This window comes from Pleurodeles waltl, chromosome 3_1, assembly GCF_031143425.1.
Source record: "Pleurodeles waltl isolate 20211129_DDA chromosome 3_1, aPleWal1.hap1.20221129, whole genome shotgun sequence".
NCBI lineage: Eukaryota > Metazoa > Chordata > Amphibia > Caudata > Salamandridae > Pleurodeles > Pleurodeles waltl.
In genome coordinates this window covers 512,813,132-512,834,653 of record NC_090440.1, presented here as the reverse complement: position 1 = coordinate 512,834,653, position 21,522 = coordinate 512,813,132, and the positions used below count along the sequence as shown (strand labels likewise).

The window sequence follows — 21,522 nt, the reverse complement described above, 5'->3', positions numbered from 1 at the left end:
GATATCTTGAGATAATTTTAGAAAAAGGATGGGTTAGGGTACAATTTTATGTAATTAATAGTTGCAACCACTAAAGATCAAAACACATATTGATACCTATCATATCAGAGAAAAAACTATTTAGGAAAGGCACAAAAGGCAAAGACAAGCGCATCTGTTATTGCAATGTTAATTAATCTCCTGATCAAAGTAGATATTTACAAATTAATCATATTCACGAATGCTTTGTTGTCGCTAACCAAAACCACATTATTGCTCCTTGCCATCATGCTAGAATTGGATCGATGTTATCAAGCTGTAAAATAAAGTTCTTCTGAAATAATAACTGGTTCACATTGGGTGCCCTTGAACAACAGGGAGTAAACGGTGAATGCACCTGGGTAGGAGCTATTTTTGCAGGAACTCTTATCCATAAAACTTCTATGAAACCAAAGTAATAATGAGTTTCTGCCCGCCATATACTGTATATTGTGTTTGCAGGCTTCACAGGCTGCAAGTTTTTTAACACGCCCAGGGGGCGTGAAAAACAATGATAGGGAGTAAGTCACATTAATACAAGACATGTGCACGGAGTGTTCAGTACAAGGGTGGTGAGTGAAAATATGAAAGCGCAGCCCGTTGTTGGCTTCCTGACACAAGACTGGAGTGTGATGTAAACACAATTGAATTAAAAAATACAGTATGTCCTGCTTTTAAATGTGTTATGGTTGTGTATGGATTTCTTGTCTCAGACAGACACAAAAATGACAGTGTGGTCAGCACTTACACTAAGTAATGAAAAAGTCATATTCTTTTAGTTTTCGAACACCAAACCCTTCATACAGTCAGACCCCCCTAGAAAGGGAAGGTAGTTGGGGAGGACAAAAGTTGTTACTGATAAATTGTCCGTAACCCTGATGGACAAAACAGAGACAAGAAACACATCAATACTTTAGACATCAAGGCCCATATTTATACTTTTTTAGCGCTGCATTTGTGCCGCTTTTTAACGCAAAAGCGGCGCAAACTTACAAAATACAACTGTATTTTGTAAGTTTGCGCCGCTTTTGTGTAAAAAAAATGACGCAAATGCAGTGCTAAAAAAGTATAAATATGGGCCCAAGAGTCCTAACCATTGCTCCTGTTTTTAGCCAAAGGGAGACACTAAAAGAGGGGGAATTATTCTACCTCCAGGCTATTTTAATTAAGTGACCCAACCTGTAATGACAGAAAATTAACACTGAAATCCCAGATGAGGTTCTTCATAATAACACACTAAGAGCTCCAGATTACATGGAGCGGATCTCAAACACCAGCCAGTTCTGGAACGAGGAGCAGCAGCCCGATGATGCATGAAACATTTGTGTGTGAGGGTACTGTGTCCTTTTAAATAACATTGCAGGACCTACATTTACTCAAAGTGAGTTCTATTTCCTCTTCATAACAAATAGATCCTTTTCTGACCTAAATTACGGGAGATATGCATTGCTTGGTGGAACTACTGACTATAAAGGCATTCAGTGAATTAATGGCCCAGAAAACTTTAGTAATGCTAAACTGACACTTGATCTAAGAACAGTGTTGCTGAGCATTTCTGTTAGTAATGTCTACTGGAAGGATCTCTAATGTGTAATTTAGCAGCTGCCAGGAAGTAGCTTGCAGATGTGGAGTCCACAGCATCATTCAGAAAATCTGAAGCTGAGCATTGATGACTTCTGCAAGTTGCAGGAGTGTCACTCCGCTCCAGACACTTGAAGTGGCAGCAGCTTAACCAAAGGCATGTTCCTTCTCTCTCTCTCTCTGTGAGCACAGGACAGGAAAAGAAAACTGACAGCGATAGCCAAAGAACAGTTCTAGAGTGCAGGATGGGGCAGTCTCTGGCATCTCAGTGCCATCTGTGACCTTTCTAGCATCCAGGGGGACAATTACTAGTCAATGGTGACCATTCCTGCCAAAACCGTGGCCACCTTCAACATAATAGCAGCCCTGTTATAATGGTGACACTTTGGACATATTGTGAGCATCCCAAGAATTATTGTGTCTAGAACTAGTATAACGGTGGCCATCTTTGAATTAATTAAATGGATGGATGGGTGGCCTTTTGTGTGCATCCATAGCCTAATAAAGACTAACCCTGACATAATATTAGCCATATTTGGCACAATTGTAGGCATCTTTTGCCCAATTGTGGCCATTTCCTGGGATGAGAAGGTAGTACATGGTGAAATGAGGCAGTTGTGCATACTAATATTAGATTAAAATAGCCAGTTGATGTATCCGGAGTACATACATATTTAATAAAAACGATAGCCGATATTTTGAGGGAAAACCATGTTTTTCACTTATGCCAAGTTTCGAGGGATCTGATAGTGTGTGCGTTTGATGGCAAAATTATTTCATTTCCAAAATATAATTAGAACTGATATCTGAATGAAACTTATTGCTGATATGTCCTTGGTGTTAGTGTGCAATTGGTCATAGCACTATTATTTCATTATCAATGAGAAGGTGTTTGATATTGATAACCATCCTTATGAAATGTCTGTTGATAATCATGTTGATGTGCTATGATTTTATTGTTTGATACATTTACTACTGTAACCCTAATGATATTTCGTAGTAGCTTGGGATGATTACTAAGACCATATGCCAGGGCAACCATTATGCCAATGGAGGACATCTTAATGCATAGGATGCCCACAATATGGGGTGGGGGGGGAAATAAATTGAAATTAAAAATAAAAAAGAATAAAAAATAAACTTACCTCTGCTCCACTCCTCTCCTCCTTCTCCTCGGGCTGCAGGCAGGCACAGGCTCCCAGCCTGCCCTGCGGCCAATCCTGACACTACACAGAGCAGCATCAGGATTGGCTGGAAGCGCCATGGCTGGGTGCTCCCAGGCAGACTGGGAGCCTGTGCAGGCTCTCTCCAGCCCCGCAACAGCGTTGCCGGCCTAGAGAGAGCCTACTGTGCATTTATGTTTGGCTGGCCTGAGACGGCGGCCAAACATACATACATACGCAGTGAGGGGAGGGCACAGCCCTCACTGCTCATCAACCCATGGACCCGCCCCTTTCACAAGGAGGGGACAGTAATCATAGTTTTCCTTGTGAAAGGTTAGTAGCTTCTGTTGCTGGCGGGGGGCAACGCTCCTCCGCCCAAACGGAGGAGCCACCACGCCCAAACGGAGGAGCCACCACAAATGGGCCTCTTTCCCTCCTTGTTGCTCTTCTGAGGTTTCCATTAGCTGTGGGGTCCCACAGGTTTCATTTCCCAGTTGGACGTTATCCACTTGTAACATTACTGCCCTGATCTCACTAGTGCACTTATTCGGATTAGAGATTGTCTTATGCCGATGACACTCAAATCATAGTCTCCCTTTCTGACAATATCTTTCTATCTTAAGAAAGGTGAGTGCAAGTGTGTCCAAGGTAACAGTTTGGATCTGACAAAACTGCCTTAAACTAAAATCGGACAAAATCGAAGTCATCCGGTAATCTTTATGGTGGCATTCAGAGCTTGGTTCTGCTCCAACCCCTAGCTCTGCAAGAAACCTCTTCTGTGTGCTCGAGTATTAACTCTACCTTTCCTCAGAAACAGAGTTTCTGCTGTTTGCTTGTCGATTCCTATGAAGGTGATCATTTTCTTCCTGTTTCTGCATATAAGTCTGTGGTCGAAATGCTTATCAACTCTTGTTTGGACTAGGAATTCTATATACGGAGAAATTATAGCCTTATTACTCCAACGACTCTAGATTGTATAAAGCTCTGCCAATTTTTCTGATTCTGAATATTCCTCCACGTGCTTTAGTTTGTTGGCATCTAAAAGATCTTCACTGGCATCCTATGCAAAAACGTATAATTTGCAAAGCTCTTTGCGTTTTCATCAGACCTCGCCAATGCAATCCTGCTCTCTCCACTCCTCCTTGGCGAAATTATTTGTCGTACCTTGCATTTCCAGTACTCACTTGGGCAGCTGCTCCTTTTCTTTTCTAGCTGCAAAACTTTGTAACACCTTACCTGCAGTACCAGGATGACCAATTGCCACTCTCAGTTTAGAAAGATGCTGAAAACTGTGCTTTTACATAGTATTTGACCTCTTTATCTGATCTTCCTTTTTAGTGCCAAGACGCCTTTGGGGTATCTATTGCATTGCGGAAGTCTAAAGCCATTCATTCATACTGCGAAGTATGTCTACCATGAGGATGTGAACAATGTCAAGAATGGCCACCATTCTGCTAGAGCTCAATATTATAATTCCAAACATAGCCATCATTATGCCAGATGTGGCCACAACTTAGCCATGGATTCCCAAAATATATGACATAAGATTTCAATTATGCCTGAGGCTAGCTTTATACTAGGTGTAGCTCCATTTTACCACAAATGGGAGCATTGTGCCAGAAATTCCCCCCTTATGCTAGGCGGCGCAACAGATTTAATTTGCACGAGGGAATACCACCAAAGAGAGAGACACTGTTTGCCAGGGAGGGATATAACACTGAGAACACACTCTATCTCTCACATGCAGGCACACAAAGAAGTACACACATATGCATCTATTCTTCACACCAGTCAATCCACAGCAAAAGAGACTTGTGTCTGTCTTCATTCCTGATCTGGTCATTGTTCTCCACAGCTCCTGGCTGCTCTTGAACTCAACAATATGTAGATTGTGATGCTTCAGACTTTCTACATGAAGCACTTGGCTGGGTTCGACATCCATGAGCTGTTTACTGCCAGCTGACAAGCTACAGTTAGCTCTTGTGTTACTTGTTGGAGGCCACTAGTCAATGGTTGCCTTAGTCTCTTGCAGGACACTATTGTATTGTTAGCAGCATTCATATAACACTTACCTACCCGTAAATGGGACACTAAAGCACTTACCTACATATACCATAAGATACATCGTGTAGGTTGTGGTTAGAAGGGTGCCATCTTAATTTTGTGATCCTATGTAGGAAGGTATGTAGCAGTATGGTAGACAAGGAGGTATGAGAGACAACGTGCAACTTTATGGTTTTCAGTGTACTAGCAGCTTTGAACAGCTCCGTCTTTATGGTATTTTGCTTAATTATAGTCTGCTTAGCTAGTCACTGCAATGGGCTGTCCAATCTTAAAGCCTTTGTGTATAATTGTGGACCTGAGCTGGCATGTTTGCAGGAAGAGAGAAGTGGAAAAGTCTGCTGGGATGGGCATTTTTACTATCATCAAAAATCTGAGTGACTATGTGAAATGTAAAAAAGCAGTTCAAGTATATGGATATTTGGGACCTGCAGTGGTGGGGTAGATTTACGTCCTCTGCATTGTCCAGCAATGTGTGATAGATCTCTTCAGTTATACCCTGCCTGTGAATTTTGTGATTTCTGTGTTTTTGGCTATACAGTACTGGTAACAGATGATTCTCGTAGCAAATATGTCTTATGTGTATGTAAGAGATTACTGTTGTCATGTTATGAGATGCAGCATCTGGCAGTGTGGTGGATGATGAGGCATGTGAGACAAATGCATAGGTTTATGGTTTTCAGTGTATTGGCAGCTTTGAACAGCTTTGCAGATCCCTTAATGGTATTTCTTTTGGATATAGTCTGCTTAGCTGGTTACTGCACTGGGTTGTCCAATCAGAGATTTTGTGTATAGTTGTGATCATGAGCTGGTATGTTTGTAAGGAGAGAGAATTGGAGAGGTTTGCTGTGATGGGAATGTTTACTATCATCCCATATCTGGGTGTCATTGTGAGATGTAAAAAAGCAGTTAAACTGTATAGCTATTTGGGACCTGCATTGGTGGATTAGAATAAAGGTCTCTGAATTGTCCAGCAGTGTGCGACAGATCGCTTCAGTTATTCTATGCCTGTTCATTTGGTGATGTCTGTGTTTTTTGGCCGTACAGTACTGGTGACGGACAACCCTCTTAGCAGATGTCTTATCCGAATGTAAGAGACATAAGTTACAATTGCTGCTAACAGCTGAGGAGTACGCTGTTAGTATTATTGTAGATCATAAATGTTATACTGTATATACAATTACATAACTATATAATGTCCTGTCGAACTATAGATCAGCCCTTCTTAGCTTACTTGTGTATCAAAAGCAGTTTGCTTGTGGAATTGTTTCCAATCTGTGGATTGTAAACTGAAGATTGCACTTTATGGTGCAATGGTCTTTCTGGGATTTGTTTTTGGGATGTGGGGTGATGTAGTTATCTTGAAATAGCCATGTTTTCAACTGTCTTCTGAAGCGTATTTGCCCCTAGTTGCTTCTAATCCTGTCTGGCAGTGAATTCCAGAGCTTTTCGGCTTGTACTGAGAAAGCAGTGCCTACAACAGATTTCTTATGGTAAGATGGGATGATAAGTGGTGCAAGCCTGGAGTGCGGTGTTCTGTTTTGTTTGTATTGATTGAATTTAACTTGTAGGTATAGTGGTGCTTTTCCTTGAGAGGTTCTGTGGACAATGCAGGATGCCCTCAATATTGCACTTCTAGCTACAGGTGGCCAGTGGGATGACTGAGGGACTAGAGTCATGCGGTTTCTTGGGTGAAGGTGGAGAAAAACTTCTGGCAACATTTTGGATGAGTAATGGGTGTGTGCTAATGTATAGCCTATTGGCATGGTCAGGCTCAGAGATTATGAGAGTGAGGACAGCTTGTAGTCTATGTTGGTATGCAAGGTATGTGAAGAAGCGACAAAGGCCCTCATTACGACCCTGGCGGTTGGCGGAGAAGTGGCGGTCTTACCGCCAACAGGCTAGCGGTAAAAAAATTGGAATCATGACCATGGCGGTTACTGCCATGGTCATCCGCCACTTCTCCGAACCGACCGCCAGGACGGAGATGAGCGCTGGGCTGGAGACTTGGGTCTCCAGCCCGGCGGCCATCACAAGACCGCCGGCGGTATCATGACCCGGCTGACCGCCATGGATTTCATGGGGTTGGGCACCGCCATTAAATCCATGGCGGTAAGCACTATCAGTGCCAGGGAATCCCTTCCCTGGCACTGATAGGGGTCTGCCCCACACCCGAGTCCTTCCCCGACACCCCCTGCCACCCCCCAAAGGTGGCAGGACCCCCATCCCCAACCCTACCCCGACATCACTACACAGACACACACCCGACACACATGCAGACACCACCAACACACATACCCCCACACACACGGACAAACATGCCAACAGACACACACACACATCCATCCATACAGACATACATACAGGCAGACACGCACACATTTCCAAACACACTACACCCCTGCATGCATACACGCACTCGCACACCCCCTCTTCATACTCACACGCACACCCCCATGCATGCACACAACACACAACACCCCCTCGCCCCCCTCCCCTAACGGACAATCAACTTACCTGGTCCGTTGATCCTCCGGGAGGGGACGGGATCCATGGGGGCTGCTCCGCCGCCAGCACCCTGTCAACAGAACTCCGCCATGCCGAATCACGTAACGTGATTCGGTGGGCGGTGTTCTGTTGATGGGGCGGTGGAGGTGGAGCAACCTCCACTTCCCCGCCGACCGCCAGTATGGCTGCTGGTGGCTCTGCGTCCGGAAAAGGACAGAGGGCTGCCAGCAGTCATGATTCGCCGAGCGGAAAACCGCCACCACTGGCGGTCTTCAGCACGGCGGTCCCTCGGCGGTCTTGTGAAAAGACCGCCGAGGTTGAAATGACCCCCAAAGTGTTTTCATTGTGTAGAAGGCACTCTTTATAAAGTTATTAACATGCATTAGCAAGGACAGACCTGAATCTATGGTTACCCGTAGGTTTCTAACTTCTCATGATGATGCTGGAGCGGCCTCAAGTGCCTTAATGGCAATAGACTGGTATTTTTGCCGTTGTTCACAGGTCATAATATCTTTATTTGATTTTAGATGGTTATTCATCATCCATATGTTTATGGCATGAAGGCATTTTAAAATGATTTAGGCTTCATCTGCATAGTTGTAACAGGTGAGGTTGAATGACTTAACCAGGTTTGTTAAGGGAGTTAGGTAGATGTTAAATAATAGAGGGGATACGATGGAACCCGAGGGAGGATACAGTGTTGGATGTGAAGAGCTGATCTGAAAGGTGGTTAGTAAACTACACTCTGTCTTTCTGGCAGATAAAAAGCAATCCATTTTAGATCATTTTCATGGACTCCAAGATAGTGGAGTCTTCGCAGTAGTATTTGGTGGTGGACATTGTCAAATGCAGGTGATAAATCCAGAAGCAACAAGGCAGCTAGTCTGTTCTTGTCCTCTGTGAGTCCTCTGTCTGGTCTGAAGCCAGAATTTTGGTCTGACATTAAGTCATTATGTTCTGTAAAATTTGAGGGTTGAGTAAATACTGCTCTCTCAAAGTGTCTTCCTAAGAATTGTTCATTTCATATGGGCATTTGTTATTAAGGAAATCTTTTTGGGACGGAGTATTGAAAGTGTGCATTGAAGGATGATTACTGTGTTTCTTTCTATGGTGGTTAGGCCACGTGTTGTGTGGTGTTGTCCGCATTCTCCTTAAGATTATTTTGAATCTTTTTAATTTTTGAGATCAGTTTGTCACTGAAGTCTTGTAATTGTGGTATTCCTATGTTTTGGCACTCTGGATGGCAGAATTCTGTTAAGAATGTAAGTCTGATTCAGTCATGCGTATGAAGTAGTGGTGTATTTTTGTGGTTCTGATGGCTCTTCTGTAGGCTCAGACATAGTGGTGTTTCATGCTTTTGTCTGTTTCATCTTGATTTTTCGCATTTCGTAGAATGCAGACTTGTGTTTTCATTCTTTTGGTGCTGTCTTTTGTTGTGATAGCTCTGGTTCGATTCCTCTCGTCAAACCATATTTTGAGGTCTCATAAAATATATAGGTTTGGGTGGTCCAGATCAGTGTGCTCACTATTTTTCCTAAGGCATTGTTAAAGTTGCCAATACTGCTTGGTGGTATGTATATTAAGAAAAAGGAATACATTGGAGTTGGAGGGGGGTTTCATGTGAGCAACAATAATTCAAAGCTGTCTAAGATGAGGTTTTCAATGTTTTTGCTATTTGTAGTGCTTTTCTATGGGTAACAGCCAGGCCCCCAAAATTGCCATGTTTAGCTAGGCCAGAAATTATTATTGGGTTTGAGGAGAAAAATGAATTCCCTATTTTGCACACTGGAAAGATTTCTTTCACAACCTTCCTCATTAAATCAGGCATCCTAGTACATTTTTGCAGATCTTATTTGTTGGTATATTTAATGGCAAGTGCTACTGATGATCTGGGTGCCCAACAGAGTTCCAGGAGGGACAAATGGTTGCCAGACAATCCACATACGATACATTTATAATCACAGAATTGATTGACAGTCACCAGTAATTGTAACAATTAGGTATTCGGCAAAGATTCAGCCTTCCATGAGATATGTTAGACATTTATGAGTTATGATAACTCTGAAAAGTGCTTTGCATCACAACAAGATATTGTGAAACATCATTTTATTGAGAAGCCACACCAATATTCCTCAGGTCAGAGGCTCCCTAACTGTTTTTTGCACTTCTGGCCCACAGTAGTTTGAAAGAATTGCCTAGAAAATACTTTTCTTGTAGCGATCACAAGTATTGGGATTGGGTGAGCTGCAGACATGCCCTTCCATAAACTGCATTTTATAAGGTCAAAGTCTCTCCGGCTGCACGTAACCGGTCACTCAATTGTGGTTACTGACTCGCTAGAATGGGTTTCCTCAGCTTTTGTGGCCCTGGGACTGTAAGAGGAAGTCAGCCATCTGACTCTTGGAGTTCTCCTCTTCTGTTTGGAGGGGTTGGGAGCGACTTTCCATGAGCTAGGCACCAGAGGCTTAGTCCTTTCTTTACTAGCTCAATGATCAACAGATGCAGTCCAGAAGTTGGTGCAGCTTCCCAAGGCCAGGTTCACAGAACAGCAGGGCAGTCCTCCTTTGGTTCTTTCTCCATCACAGACATGAACTGAGGTCTGGGTGCCATATTTATGCCCAGAAAGTGCCCTCAGGGGATGCAAAGGTAACTAGCCAATGGGCTACCAGATTCCTTTCAGCCTGATGATGATTCCTACAATGTGTGGCATCTAGCTAACCCAGATTGCACTATTATACCCACCCCCCAAGATGGCAGAATCTCCCTCTCGGTGTGTGGAGCCTGGTAGCCCACCCTAGAGGTGTGGCTATCTGAGAGCTACACACTCATTGAACAAAAAGAGTTGGCAACTTGTCTCCCCCCTCTGTCTGTCTAACTGAACAAATAAGCATCCCCTCTCATCTGTGTTCACTATCTGCCCTTCAAAGGGAGAATCCCCTTTAAAGCTTGCCTTTTGGGCTTACACACTGTGTAGCTTCCTGCCAGGGAGAGTTCCCTTTCCTAGGAGTCGTTCACACCTCTCCACAGGAGGGCAGAAGGCTGTCTAATAGCGTGCATCTGCAAATGGTCACCCAAAAACTTGGGCAATAGATTGGCAACTTTCTAAAAGTCGCATTTTTTAAAATTACATTAAATTTGACTTGGGCATCATGTTGGGTTGAATGTAATGATTATTTTGATACCTTGAAGTACCAACTTCAAAGTCCCATTCAGAAGTTAGCACAGCTGAGTTATCAGCATGCAAATCCATACTCACAAATGGGGCAAATAGCCTTTCATCAGGTAAAATTACAATTTGGGGTTTTCACTGTTAGGACATAACAAAAACCAAGTCCCACTTTTGAACATACAGCACCCAACCTTAGGGCTCAATAGGCCTGCTGTTTAGGTTACTTATAAATATTAAAAAGGGAAGTTCGGGCTTTGCCATTTGTTTAAATGGCAAAGTCAAGATAGCAGTTTAAAACTGCTCTGCCAGTCTGCAGTGCAGGCTGGGAGACATGTTTTCACATTGTCATATCCAGGGTGGCACAATAAGTGCTGCAGCCCTGGTGGGGCACTTTAACTCACAGGCCCTGAGTACACCTAGTTCCACATACTAAGGACTTATAAGTAGGTAAAGTAATACCAATTGGTTATAAGCCAATCAAAAATAGACTTCTAAAGATCAGAGAACTGGCACCAAGGACTGGTTAGCCAGCTTCAGTATACACAGTTGAAAAATCAGTAGCATCAGTCCAAACCTTTGAGAGTGATCATGAAAAAAGAGACATTTCTTTATATTTGTTTTAGAACATTTCCTGACAGGGTTCGCCATCTCTTCGCAACCTGAATGTGAGGAGTGCCCTTAGTTTTCATTACAGCATACGAAGACTGATGGTTCCTCATATACTTTACCACTTACCATGTCTTTTACCAAGGGTTGGCTTGGTTTGAAAGTCTAAATAGAATATTAGATTGTTAAATACATTACATCACATTGATTGGTAGCCACACCAGCAATTCTACAAACCTACGCAACATTAAATGCTGGACATTAGCTGTAGCTAAGACAGTCAGTTGTGCTAAGCCGTGCTGATATTTACTTATGATGAAAATGACAGGAGTTATTAAGATAACTGTGGGAGTTTGTGAATTTTTAACCTTGCCTCTATCTTATCACAAGAGTCATACTTCAGGTTGAAGGACACATGTTGTACTACATATTTTCTCATCCACTGTTTTGCCTTTTTATTTAATGTGGCAGCTGACACTACTTGTATCTGTGACCCCACACTGATTGAGCATCTCGTTGATAATCATTTGTAGAGTTTTTGCTAGATGTCTTGCAGTGAGGGATTCCGTTAATGGTGGCATATGAACGAGTGCTGCTCTTCCTCTTCCGTAATACAGAGAACAGTAAAAAGCATAGTCACAGATGTATCTGAAATAGTAAAAATACAGAATGTTAAGGCATACTCTTTTATATAATTGATGGAATTTAGTATTCTGCAATGTTTTGCTTTGCTCAAACTTTTATTTGGCTCTCTGCGAAGTTGAATAGCTATTGAGGATTATAGACCTTGGCCATCCTATTCTCCTGGGTATCTCCCTTACCACTGAGGGGGGAAAAAAGAGACTTGATCCCAGGCTGCACACAATTAGTCTTGTTGTCTCTTAGACTTCCAGATCATTTCAACCTTGGAACTGAAGGGAGACATGTTAATCAAAAACTGCTACAATCCTGTTCACATTATGGAGATGAAAGGATCCTAATCTTCCGATGGGTCTAGACCGAGAGTGACACTGATGAAAAAAACTAGACATGACAATGGTAACAAACGACCCTGCTGAGCGGGCAGAAACAAAGGCAACAAACTATGGTATTACGAATGAACAAAAGAAGCTTCTGCAATAAAACTGGCAGTTGGTCTTCACACCTCAATATTTACCATAAATAGGGAAATTACATGAAACATTGTGCGCTTGTCTGAATATAAACAAATGGTGAAGTTAGTAGTCATCAGGAGGCTTCAACTATAAGAAGTTAGTGTTGTGGTCCCCATGCATATAGGTAACAATCGAAATCCATAATCAAAACTTTCTTGTTTTCCTTAATTTGTTGAGTCCTTAAATCATCACACTTCCTCATGAATGGTTGTCACATTTGCAATATTTCGGGCAGTGGTCACTTGTCTTTGAAAATGAAAGTGGATAGCAGAAAATATTTTTTGATTCTTGATGGCACATCTCCAATAGGTGATTAGCCCCCCGCCTCTCCTGGCCTTACCTATGTCATATTTGCTTCAGCCCTCGCAACCATCTGGCCAATTGCAAGCATTTGATTAAGAGCCACAGGTGTTTGTTTTTTTTATAAACATTTTCTTGGAGATGGATATGAAGCAGTAACCCTCTATTATCCTGTGGTGAACGACCTTGTTATTGTTTATTGTGTGAAAGTCAGAGCACATTACCAATTGACAAGATCAGGTGACATAACCATCAACAGTCTCACACGCAATCAGGCAAGTGGTATTGTAGCATATGTATGCCATTCTTAGCCATGGTTAGAAAGCAAGTCAAATATTGTTTGAGACCTGCACTAAGCAGGGGCGGCTCTTCAGCTATGGCAGAGGAGCATCAACTCCCCCCCTCCCCCCCAACCAGCAACAACTGTAAACCTTCAAAAATAAAACAATAATAAACAATGTTTACTATTGTTTTATTTTTAAAGGGGCAGAGCAATGGGGGTATGACAGCCATGGAGGGGCATTGTGCATGTATGTTTGTCCAACTGTCCCGGGCCGGCCAAACACACACGTGCACTGAGCTCTCCTCAAACCGACACTGTGTTGCTGGGCTGGGGAGAGCAGGCAGAGTCTTCCACTCTGCCTCAGAGCGCCAAGCCAGGGCACTCCAGCCAATCCGAACGCTGCTGTGAGCAGCGTCGAATTGGCTTCAGGGCAGGCTGGGAGCCTGTGCCTGCAGTGTCATGGTGCGGTCAAAGTAAGTTTTTTATTTTTCTTATTTTTCTTATTTTTGTTTTGTTGCCCCGCCACTTTGCCTTATTGCCAGCCACAACTGGCACTAAGATATTTGTAACATGTGATGTCATCCTAGAGAAAAGTACTCAAGAGACCTTCCATGTCATCTCCTTCCAGTTTAACAAATGATCAATCATCACTTTGCTGAAATAGTGCAGATGGGCTTGAAATTATGCTCGGAATTGCGTATCCATTTCTTTAATCACGAAACCTCTGTCTAAGTGAATCATATTGAATGTGCAGTCCTGCAAAACATGCAAATTTGGGATCCTCATAGTCCGTTATTGTGACCCACATCTACAAACTTAATTTGTGTTTGCGAATCTAATGCCCGCAATGCATGCATTGCCCAGGAATTCACAGTTATCTGCTAATAGAGGTGTGATTTGTGGCTCATCTTGTGAAAACCTTTAGTATGTGTTTGATGCACAGCGATGCCCCTTCCAATGAGGAGGAACCATCTCTGTGATGTGTTGTCTAATTACACTGCGTCTTCATTTTGGCCAGTTGGTCAAATAACCAGGCTGCTGCTACACAGTTTTACTTTGTCAATATAATCCTGCACGTAGTTCTTCGACCACTTGAAAATGACATTTTGTTTCCCTCACTTTTTAATGAATTGTGTATTCCATGGGTGCCTCTGTTCCCTCTCTTTGACCTATTAGTCTTGAGGTGCATGACTAACAGAATAGCTGCCGTGCCACAACAGGGATGAAGGTTACGTCTTTGGATACAGTTAGCAAGCAAACCAAGATTGTCTCTACTTCTTAAACATGAAGAGGAACTTGTGTGCTGTTACACACAAGCCCAACCAAGAAGGTTCCTGTGCTGAGTAAAGAGTTCTGTGTTGAAGGTTAGTAACACAGGAACCTATGGGGCAACAGAGGAGACCTCAAGACTCACCGGATCATGCTGATGGAGTTGGTGATGCTGTTGAGTTACTTGCATCCAGATAAGCAGAAACATTTTAAATCCACCACTCACTGCAACTGAGCTCAACTGCATGTGAAGGGCCTTGCACTTCACATTTGCAGCACTGTCGTGAGCAGTGCAGGATCCAAATGAAACAGCAGGCAATGGAAGGAAAGCCACCCACGTGACACCGGCTTCAATCTCATTGCTAATTCTGGACAAGAATGTGGTCTTTTTGTTCGGACACAACAACACTGCAGATTTGACCATGTTTGGACTGGGACAAAAAAAGGCCTGGGCACCAAATAAAAGTGGGCCCCCATTAGCAAATCAGGTAGCTAGGAACGTGGCCCACTTTGCAAATCAGAGCAGTTTTGACTTAGAAAGACAAGCTGTATAGATGTTTTGCAAGGGATGGGAGACTTCATGAATTTGTGTTTGCATCAGTCAATATTTGTGGTATTATCAGGTCCACTAGACCACAAACAGCCAAAAATGCAGCCCATACACTGGCCTGTCACACTAGCCTTTCGAGCACTGCCTGATTGCCCTATATGCCTATCCAAACCTGTATTTGACTATGCTTTCTTGACTTCTTACAGTGATTTATTCCATATTGTACCTTACCTTTAGGCATTTCTTCCTATACAATTCTCAGTATTCACCCCCACCCCAATTTAGCTCCACCTTTACCTCTCTCACCCTGAGCTGAATTATGCTCCCTCTCAACTCAGCACAACAACACAGAACAGACACGCGTGGCTGTTACTGTTAATTAACTCCTGCCTTGCACACCCATTGTACTGTTTTATGTATGTTGGCATCTCCTTATATTATTGATTGATTGTATGAAACCCTGACAATGTTTGTGCTTGTTTTGAGCCAGTTGTGTCTGGAATATAGCCAGGGTTACTGGAATTAAGTGGTGGGGAGAACCAATTTATGTGGGAAGGCAGACTAAATTGTGTGGCAAAAAAAAAGGCAAATAAGGTGACTTAAATCAGCACATTTTGTGATACTTATTTGTAAAGCCCACTATCACCAACAAGAGTATCCTTGAGCTGAGCAGGCATGTGTGCGCCTAGCCCTGCCAGTGGTAGGTTTGTTAATTGAAAAGCTGGGTCTTCAGCTTCTTGAGAGTTTCAAGAAGAGAGGAGGAGGCTTTGATGTGGAGTGGAAGGCTGGTCTACACTTTAGAAGTGATGTAAGTAAATGCTTGTCCTTCTGATTGAGTTCTGTGTACGTGTGATATATGCGTGAGTGGAGGTGTCTGGGCAGTGGCAGCTCCTCCGCTACGGTGGAGGAGCGTCACTCCCCCCCCCCCGCCAGCAGCATCAGCTGCAAATCTTTTACTACAAAATGATAATTAACAACATTATCATTTTGTAGTAAAAAGGGCGGGGCATTGGGGATAACAGCACTGAAGGGGAGTGCTCAGCACTCCCCCTCACTGCGCACGTATGTTGGGCTGGCCAAACACACATGCGCAGTGTACTCTCTCCAGCCCAGCACTGTGTTGCTGGGCTGGAGAGAGCAGGCACAGACTCCCAATCTGGCTGGGAGTGCCCTGGCTGGGCGCTCCCAGCTAATCCTAACGCTGCTTTAAGCATCGTCAGGATTGCATGTGGGCAGACTGGGAGCCCGTGCCTCCTGCGAGGAAAAAGAAGTGGCGGCGCAGAGCGGAGGTACATTTTTTAAATTTATTTATTTTTTATTTCATTAATATCCCCACACATCCCTCTCCGCTCTCTGCCCCCCGTGACCCCAACGAGCTGCAACTGTGTCTGGTGGAAGGAGATGCAGCTGTTCAGGGAGGTGGGGACTAAGCTTTGTTGTGCCTTGAAAGTGTGTGTGAGGAGTTTGAAATGAGTGTGTTTGTGTGTCAGGAGCCAGCGGAGTGTGATACGAGTTACGTGTGGTGTGATGTGAGCACTGTGTGGGAGGTTGAGCGTGAGTCTGGTGGCTGAGTTCTGGATGGGTTGCAGCCTTCTAGTGAGTTACCTTATGATCCCGGCATACGCGGTGTTCCTGTAGTCCAATTTGCTGGTGACTAGGGCATGAGTGACAGTTTTTTTTTGTGTTGCTTGGGATCCATTTGTAGATCTTGTGCATCTTCAGGGTGTGGAAGCAGGATGCAGTGACTGTGTTGACTGTGAGGCCATTTCCAGCTTGCTGTGGATGATTCGTCCAAGGTTCCTGGTGTAGGTGCTGGGTGTGGGTTCACGTTTGGCCAGGCACCAGCTTAGAGTCCTACAGTGAGACATTCTAACCCAAGATCACTACTCCTGTCTTGTAGGTTTTGAGCTTCTGACAGCTGGCATACATCCAGGTAGCAACTTCGACTATGCAGACGGTAAACTTGTTTTTTGTGTTGTGTGTCTTATCCAAGAGGTAGAGTATGAGTTGCATGTTGTTTGCAAAGGAAAGGATGTTCTCCATTTTCGCTCCAGTTGCTTGCAGTGACATGGATGGGTACAGATAGGCTGAACTTTGGCACGCACACTGCAGTGTCTGCCATTAAGTAGGCCCTAGGAGGGGGAGGAGCGCGGGATGGAGTTAGGGATGTGCGGCAATCAGAAGGCGGAGAAGACACAGGAGAAACATGTAAGGAGAGGGGGAGGTGGGAGTTGCAACTGGGTGGGAGGAGGGAAGCGGGAGAGTCCTTGGAGCGAGGGGAGAAATAGGGAGAAAAGAAGAGAAAACTGTCATGGGCACTAAACAAGTCAAAGCTCAAAATGGGCACAGAGCCAAGGCAGAACACAACATTGGCACTAAAGATGAGACAAAGCACCAAATGGGCCCAAAAGAAAAGGCAGAGCACAAAACGGGAACAAAAGACGAGGCAGAGCACAAGACAGGCACAAAGGACAAGACAGAGCACAAAACAGGCGCAATAAAGAGAAGAACAAGAGATCGTGGAAAGAAGTGAGAACGAGAGTGAGAGAAGTGTCAAAGTGTGAGTGAGCGCAAGCAGACAGCAGAGAAGAGTAAGAGCACTAAAGAGAAGATTCAGTAAGGCCAAGAGCAAGTGACAGCAAGAGGACAGCAGTAAGATCGGGAGGGAGGAGGAGCGCAATGAGGCAGGGCCTCAAGGCAGAGGGCCCAAAAGGGTCTTAGACTGGTCGAAAGCCCAGTCCGGTTAAGTGGGAGCTGGGTCCTAAGCACTTGCTGCAAATCTGCAGGATTTAACAAAAAATTGTTTCTTGCTCTAAGGGATCAAAAGTTAATAAAAACTTGGTGACACGTGTCCCCCATGCAGTGGCCTGCCCTTTGCAAAGTGTGTCTGGTTATCTTTCAATTAATTATTGCTGTGTTTGGGAATTAAACTGGCACCAATAAGATGAAATCTCTGTCCAGACAGCGTTACCATGTGTGAAAATGACAAAATAATGAAGTAATGCTGTCACAATACTTTCCTGCTAAAACTATAAATAATGAAGTAATGCTGTCACAATACTTTCCTGCTAAAACTATATTTAAAAGAAATCAAGAAAGAGGACCTAATTTCCCATTATCCATCAGCACTGGAAGTAACATCACTGAATCTTGCATCATCCATCAGCACAGGAAGTGACATCACTGGTTTCCCGCCCATGGTACCTGGCACACTTTTCATCTCCCAGAGCCTACTTAATAGCAGCTGCAACACCGAAACACAGCAAGCATGCCGCTGGTACCCCAAAGCCTGTTTATGCCCATTGATGCTTGGACTGTGCCCAAAGCCTGGAACCTTTGTTCTCCCCTAACCACCCTTACCCTGCCATGCTCCTCTGTGCTTTCAACCATGGGCCCTGCTCACTGCACTGCTGCCACACCGCACCCACAACATAGAAGGAGCGTTTGCATACACCTCCTGCATGTTTTCATGCACTCTTCCAGACCTACCACTCCCACGCCAACAGCACCCACTTGCTCACACTCACACCAACCAGCCACCTGCTCACGTTCACACAGAGCAAAAACCACCTATACAACACACCACACTCTTATACTTGCTCCTCAACATCCATAGCTCATCAAGCAGGCCACAGAGATATGTGGCCTACTGCATGACCATGCTCCAGACCTTCTATTCCTCATGGAAACTTGGCTAAACCCAACCTCTGCACCTGACATCGCCACAGCCATCTCTCCTGGGTACAAGATTGCTAGGCAAGACCTTTAGCACAAGCCGGAGGTGGAGTTGCCATCATATTCAAAGATACAAACAGCTGCACTACCTACACAACACTCCCACCAACTATATGGAAGACCTCACGTTCATGATATGCATCACAGCCAATGTCTCCCCTGGCAGAACCCACATATACAGACCACCAGGACATCACACCAATTTCACCAGTGACATTGTGGACTTTATTGCAGCCCTCATCAACTTCAGCACCTTCATCCTCTTCAGAGACTGTAACTTTCACAAAGAAGACAGCACCAACCCACAATCTACAAGCCTTCTAGCAAACCTCGCAAACTTTGGCCTGACCAATATGTTACCGAACACACCCACAATGCCGGACACCTATTGGACCTGATTATATTCTTAATCAGCATCATTATACTTGACAAGCCAGCAACTATGACCTGGACATACCAGGCCCTCATCAGTTTCAGCACACCAATCTGTACCACCACAGCCCTACTACCAATGGAAAAGTCCACTGTGGCTGGAAAAGCATCACAGAAGAGGAGTGTGCTTACCTCCTTTCTGCACACTAACCCAAGCACACCAGCATTTTGCCCAAAGCTGTCAAGAAACTTAACAGCCTAATTCCCCTCAAGCACAATCCAACACAAAGAGCCCCGGCCACTTGACAGCTGGTACACAGTGTAACTCAGGTCCGTCCGACTGCTGCTGCTACAGTTCCTACGATTTGCAAGCACTCAACACTGGACACGGCTATGACTGCTGCCCCCACTCCACACCACTCCAAGGTAAGACCGTTCTGATATGCTCATTGTTGCTTCTCATGAGGCATCACTCCCAAACCACTTCCATGAACGCCTCATCCCGTATCACATGCATGTTCCTCAACACCAGTTCTCTCTGCAAGCATAGCACAGAGGTCTTCATTGACACATGTGCCTCGGACATCCTTTTTCTCACTAAAACCTGGCTCAACCCATGATCCACTCCTGCCATCGCCTAGGCCATTCTTCCTGGCTACAGTATTGTCCACTGAGACAGGCACTACAAACTCGGAGGAGGTCTCACAACCATCCACAGAGATACCATCACCTGAACCACTTCCACAGATTAAACCTTTGAGTTTATGGAGCACAATTCATTTCCAACTACAAGTCAGCCAAGCCATGACCATCACAGACACCCTCGCTTACTGACCACCAGGACCATGCACGACCTTCAGCAACCTGCTCACCGACTTCATAACTCCTATTGCCAACAGATCCAATGGCGTCTTACTGCTTGGTGGCGTCAACCTTCATCACAACGGCTGAATGGATCTCAACTCCACTGCCCTTCTCGACAGCCTCAACAACATTGGTCTCTCACAGCTCATCAAAGGCCAAGCTCACAATGCAGGACACACTCTCAACCCTGTCTTAACAGCTAGCAACAATTTCACCTTCAGCGACCTCACCCTGCTCACATGGACGGACCAATCCATTGTACACATACACTTCAATGCACCCCACTCCAGCAAGCCAAAGCTAAGCCAGCAACTTCTGACACAACTGGAACAAGAGACAAACTGGACTCACAACCTCATATCCAACCAGCCTCTCCTCACCGTTGACCTACAGAATTACTTTACCACTTTCAACAACTGGATCTCAGACTGTTCCAACACAATGGCTCCCCTGAGGAAAATTAGGCAAGCAAGAACAAACGCTCAAGCTGGCTGGTACACAGCAAATTCAAGAAACGCCAAACATTACTGTTAGTAACTAGAAAGAAGCTGGAGAACGAGCTGAGACAGCACTTCAAGAGACACCTACAAATCTACACTCAGCAGGTCTCAAGTACAAATCAAAGAAGCCAGGAAAGCAGCCTCTCTACTGAGACTGGAATCCTGCTCCACCAGGCAAAGAACTTTTCAATATTGTCAGATTATTCTCCAACCCAACCGCAGCCACCAACGCCATTACCCCTTCACAGAACCTATGCAACAGCCTCTCTGACTTCTTTCATAACAAAGTACTCAAGAAATACAGTAACTTCCCACTCCAACCCATTGCAGAAGACCTAATTGGGCAACTGCCCATCACCAAGAACGTCCATCAACTAACGAACTGGAGCCTGCCATCACCACATCTATAGCTTGAGAAGAACACTGATCAGCGCTAACCTCACTGCCATCATTAACAGTTCCATCCTTAGCGGATCCTTACCAGATCACTGAAAACATGCAGCGGTCACAGCTGTCCTGAAAAAACCCTTGGGTGACCCGAAAGAACTCAGCAACTACAGACCTATCACACTCCTTCCATTCCTATTTAAATCCTTGGAAAAAGTGACCAACAGGCAACTCTCCTCGCACCTAGAACAGCACCACCTCCTGGACATCACTAAGTCAGGGTTCTGCCGCAACCAAGGCATGGAAACCACCCTCTTGGCAGCAATAGAGGACATCTGGGCCATCATGGACAGAGGGAAGATCGCTGTTCTCATCTTCCTCAACCTCTCAGCAGCCTTCAGCACTCTTCCCACGACACCCTCATCTCCAGACTTCAATGCTCAAGAATTCAAGGACCTGCGCTGAGATGAATCACCTCCTTCCTGTCCAACAGACCACAACAAGTCAGACTTACCCATAAAACCTCCGAACCCAAAAAGCTCACATGCGGAGCCCCCCAGGGATCCTTCCCTGCCCAATCCTTTTAAAAGTGTACATGGCAAGCCTCACCCACACCATAAGAGCCCATGACATCAACATTGTTTTCTACCTGGATGACACGGACCTCGTCCTCTCCCGCACTGATGAGAGCAACACCACCAGGACTAACTTCGCCTCTTGCATGACCAGCAGAATGCTCTGCAAGATCGTCAAATGACTCCCCACGTATACAAGACTGTCACCTAGGCCTTTATGGCCTGCAGACTAGACTATGGCAACACTCTCTACATCAGCATCACCAACCAGCTCACTTAAAGAGTCTAGGCCATCCAAAACATGACTGCCAGACTCATCCCAGATGTCCCCAGACTTGCCTCCCTACCTCACAGATCTACCCTGGCTACCATCCAAAAACAATGCCAACTCAAGCTATTCATTCATGCCTATAAAGCCCTCCACAAC

At 44.6% G+C, this 21,522-nt stretch overlaps 1 protein-coding gene across 1 annotated transcript in view; it reads right to left on the bottom strand.

The window, feature by feature from the left end:
* Nucleotides 1-21,522, bottom strand: part of PGPEP1L (pyroglutamyl-peptidase I like) — a 122,576-nt gene that overhangs the window by 21,070 nt on the left and 79,984 nt on the right. Inside the window, exon 5 of the mRNA XM_069221449.1 lies at nt 11,583-11,754. Coding sequence (XP_069077550.1) covers nt 11,583-11,754 — 172 coding nt within the window. The remainder of the gene's footprint in view (nt 1-11,582; nt 11,755-21,522) is intronic.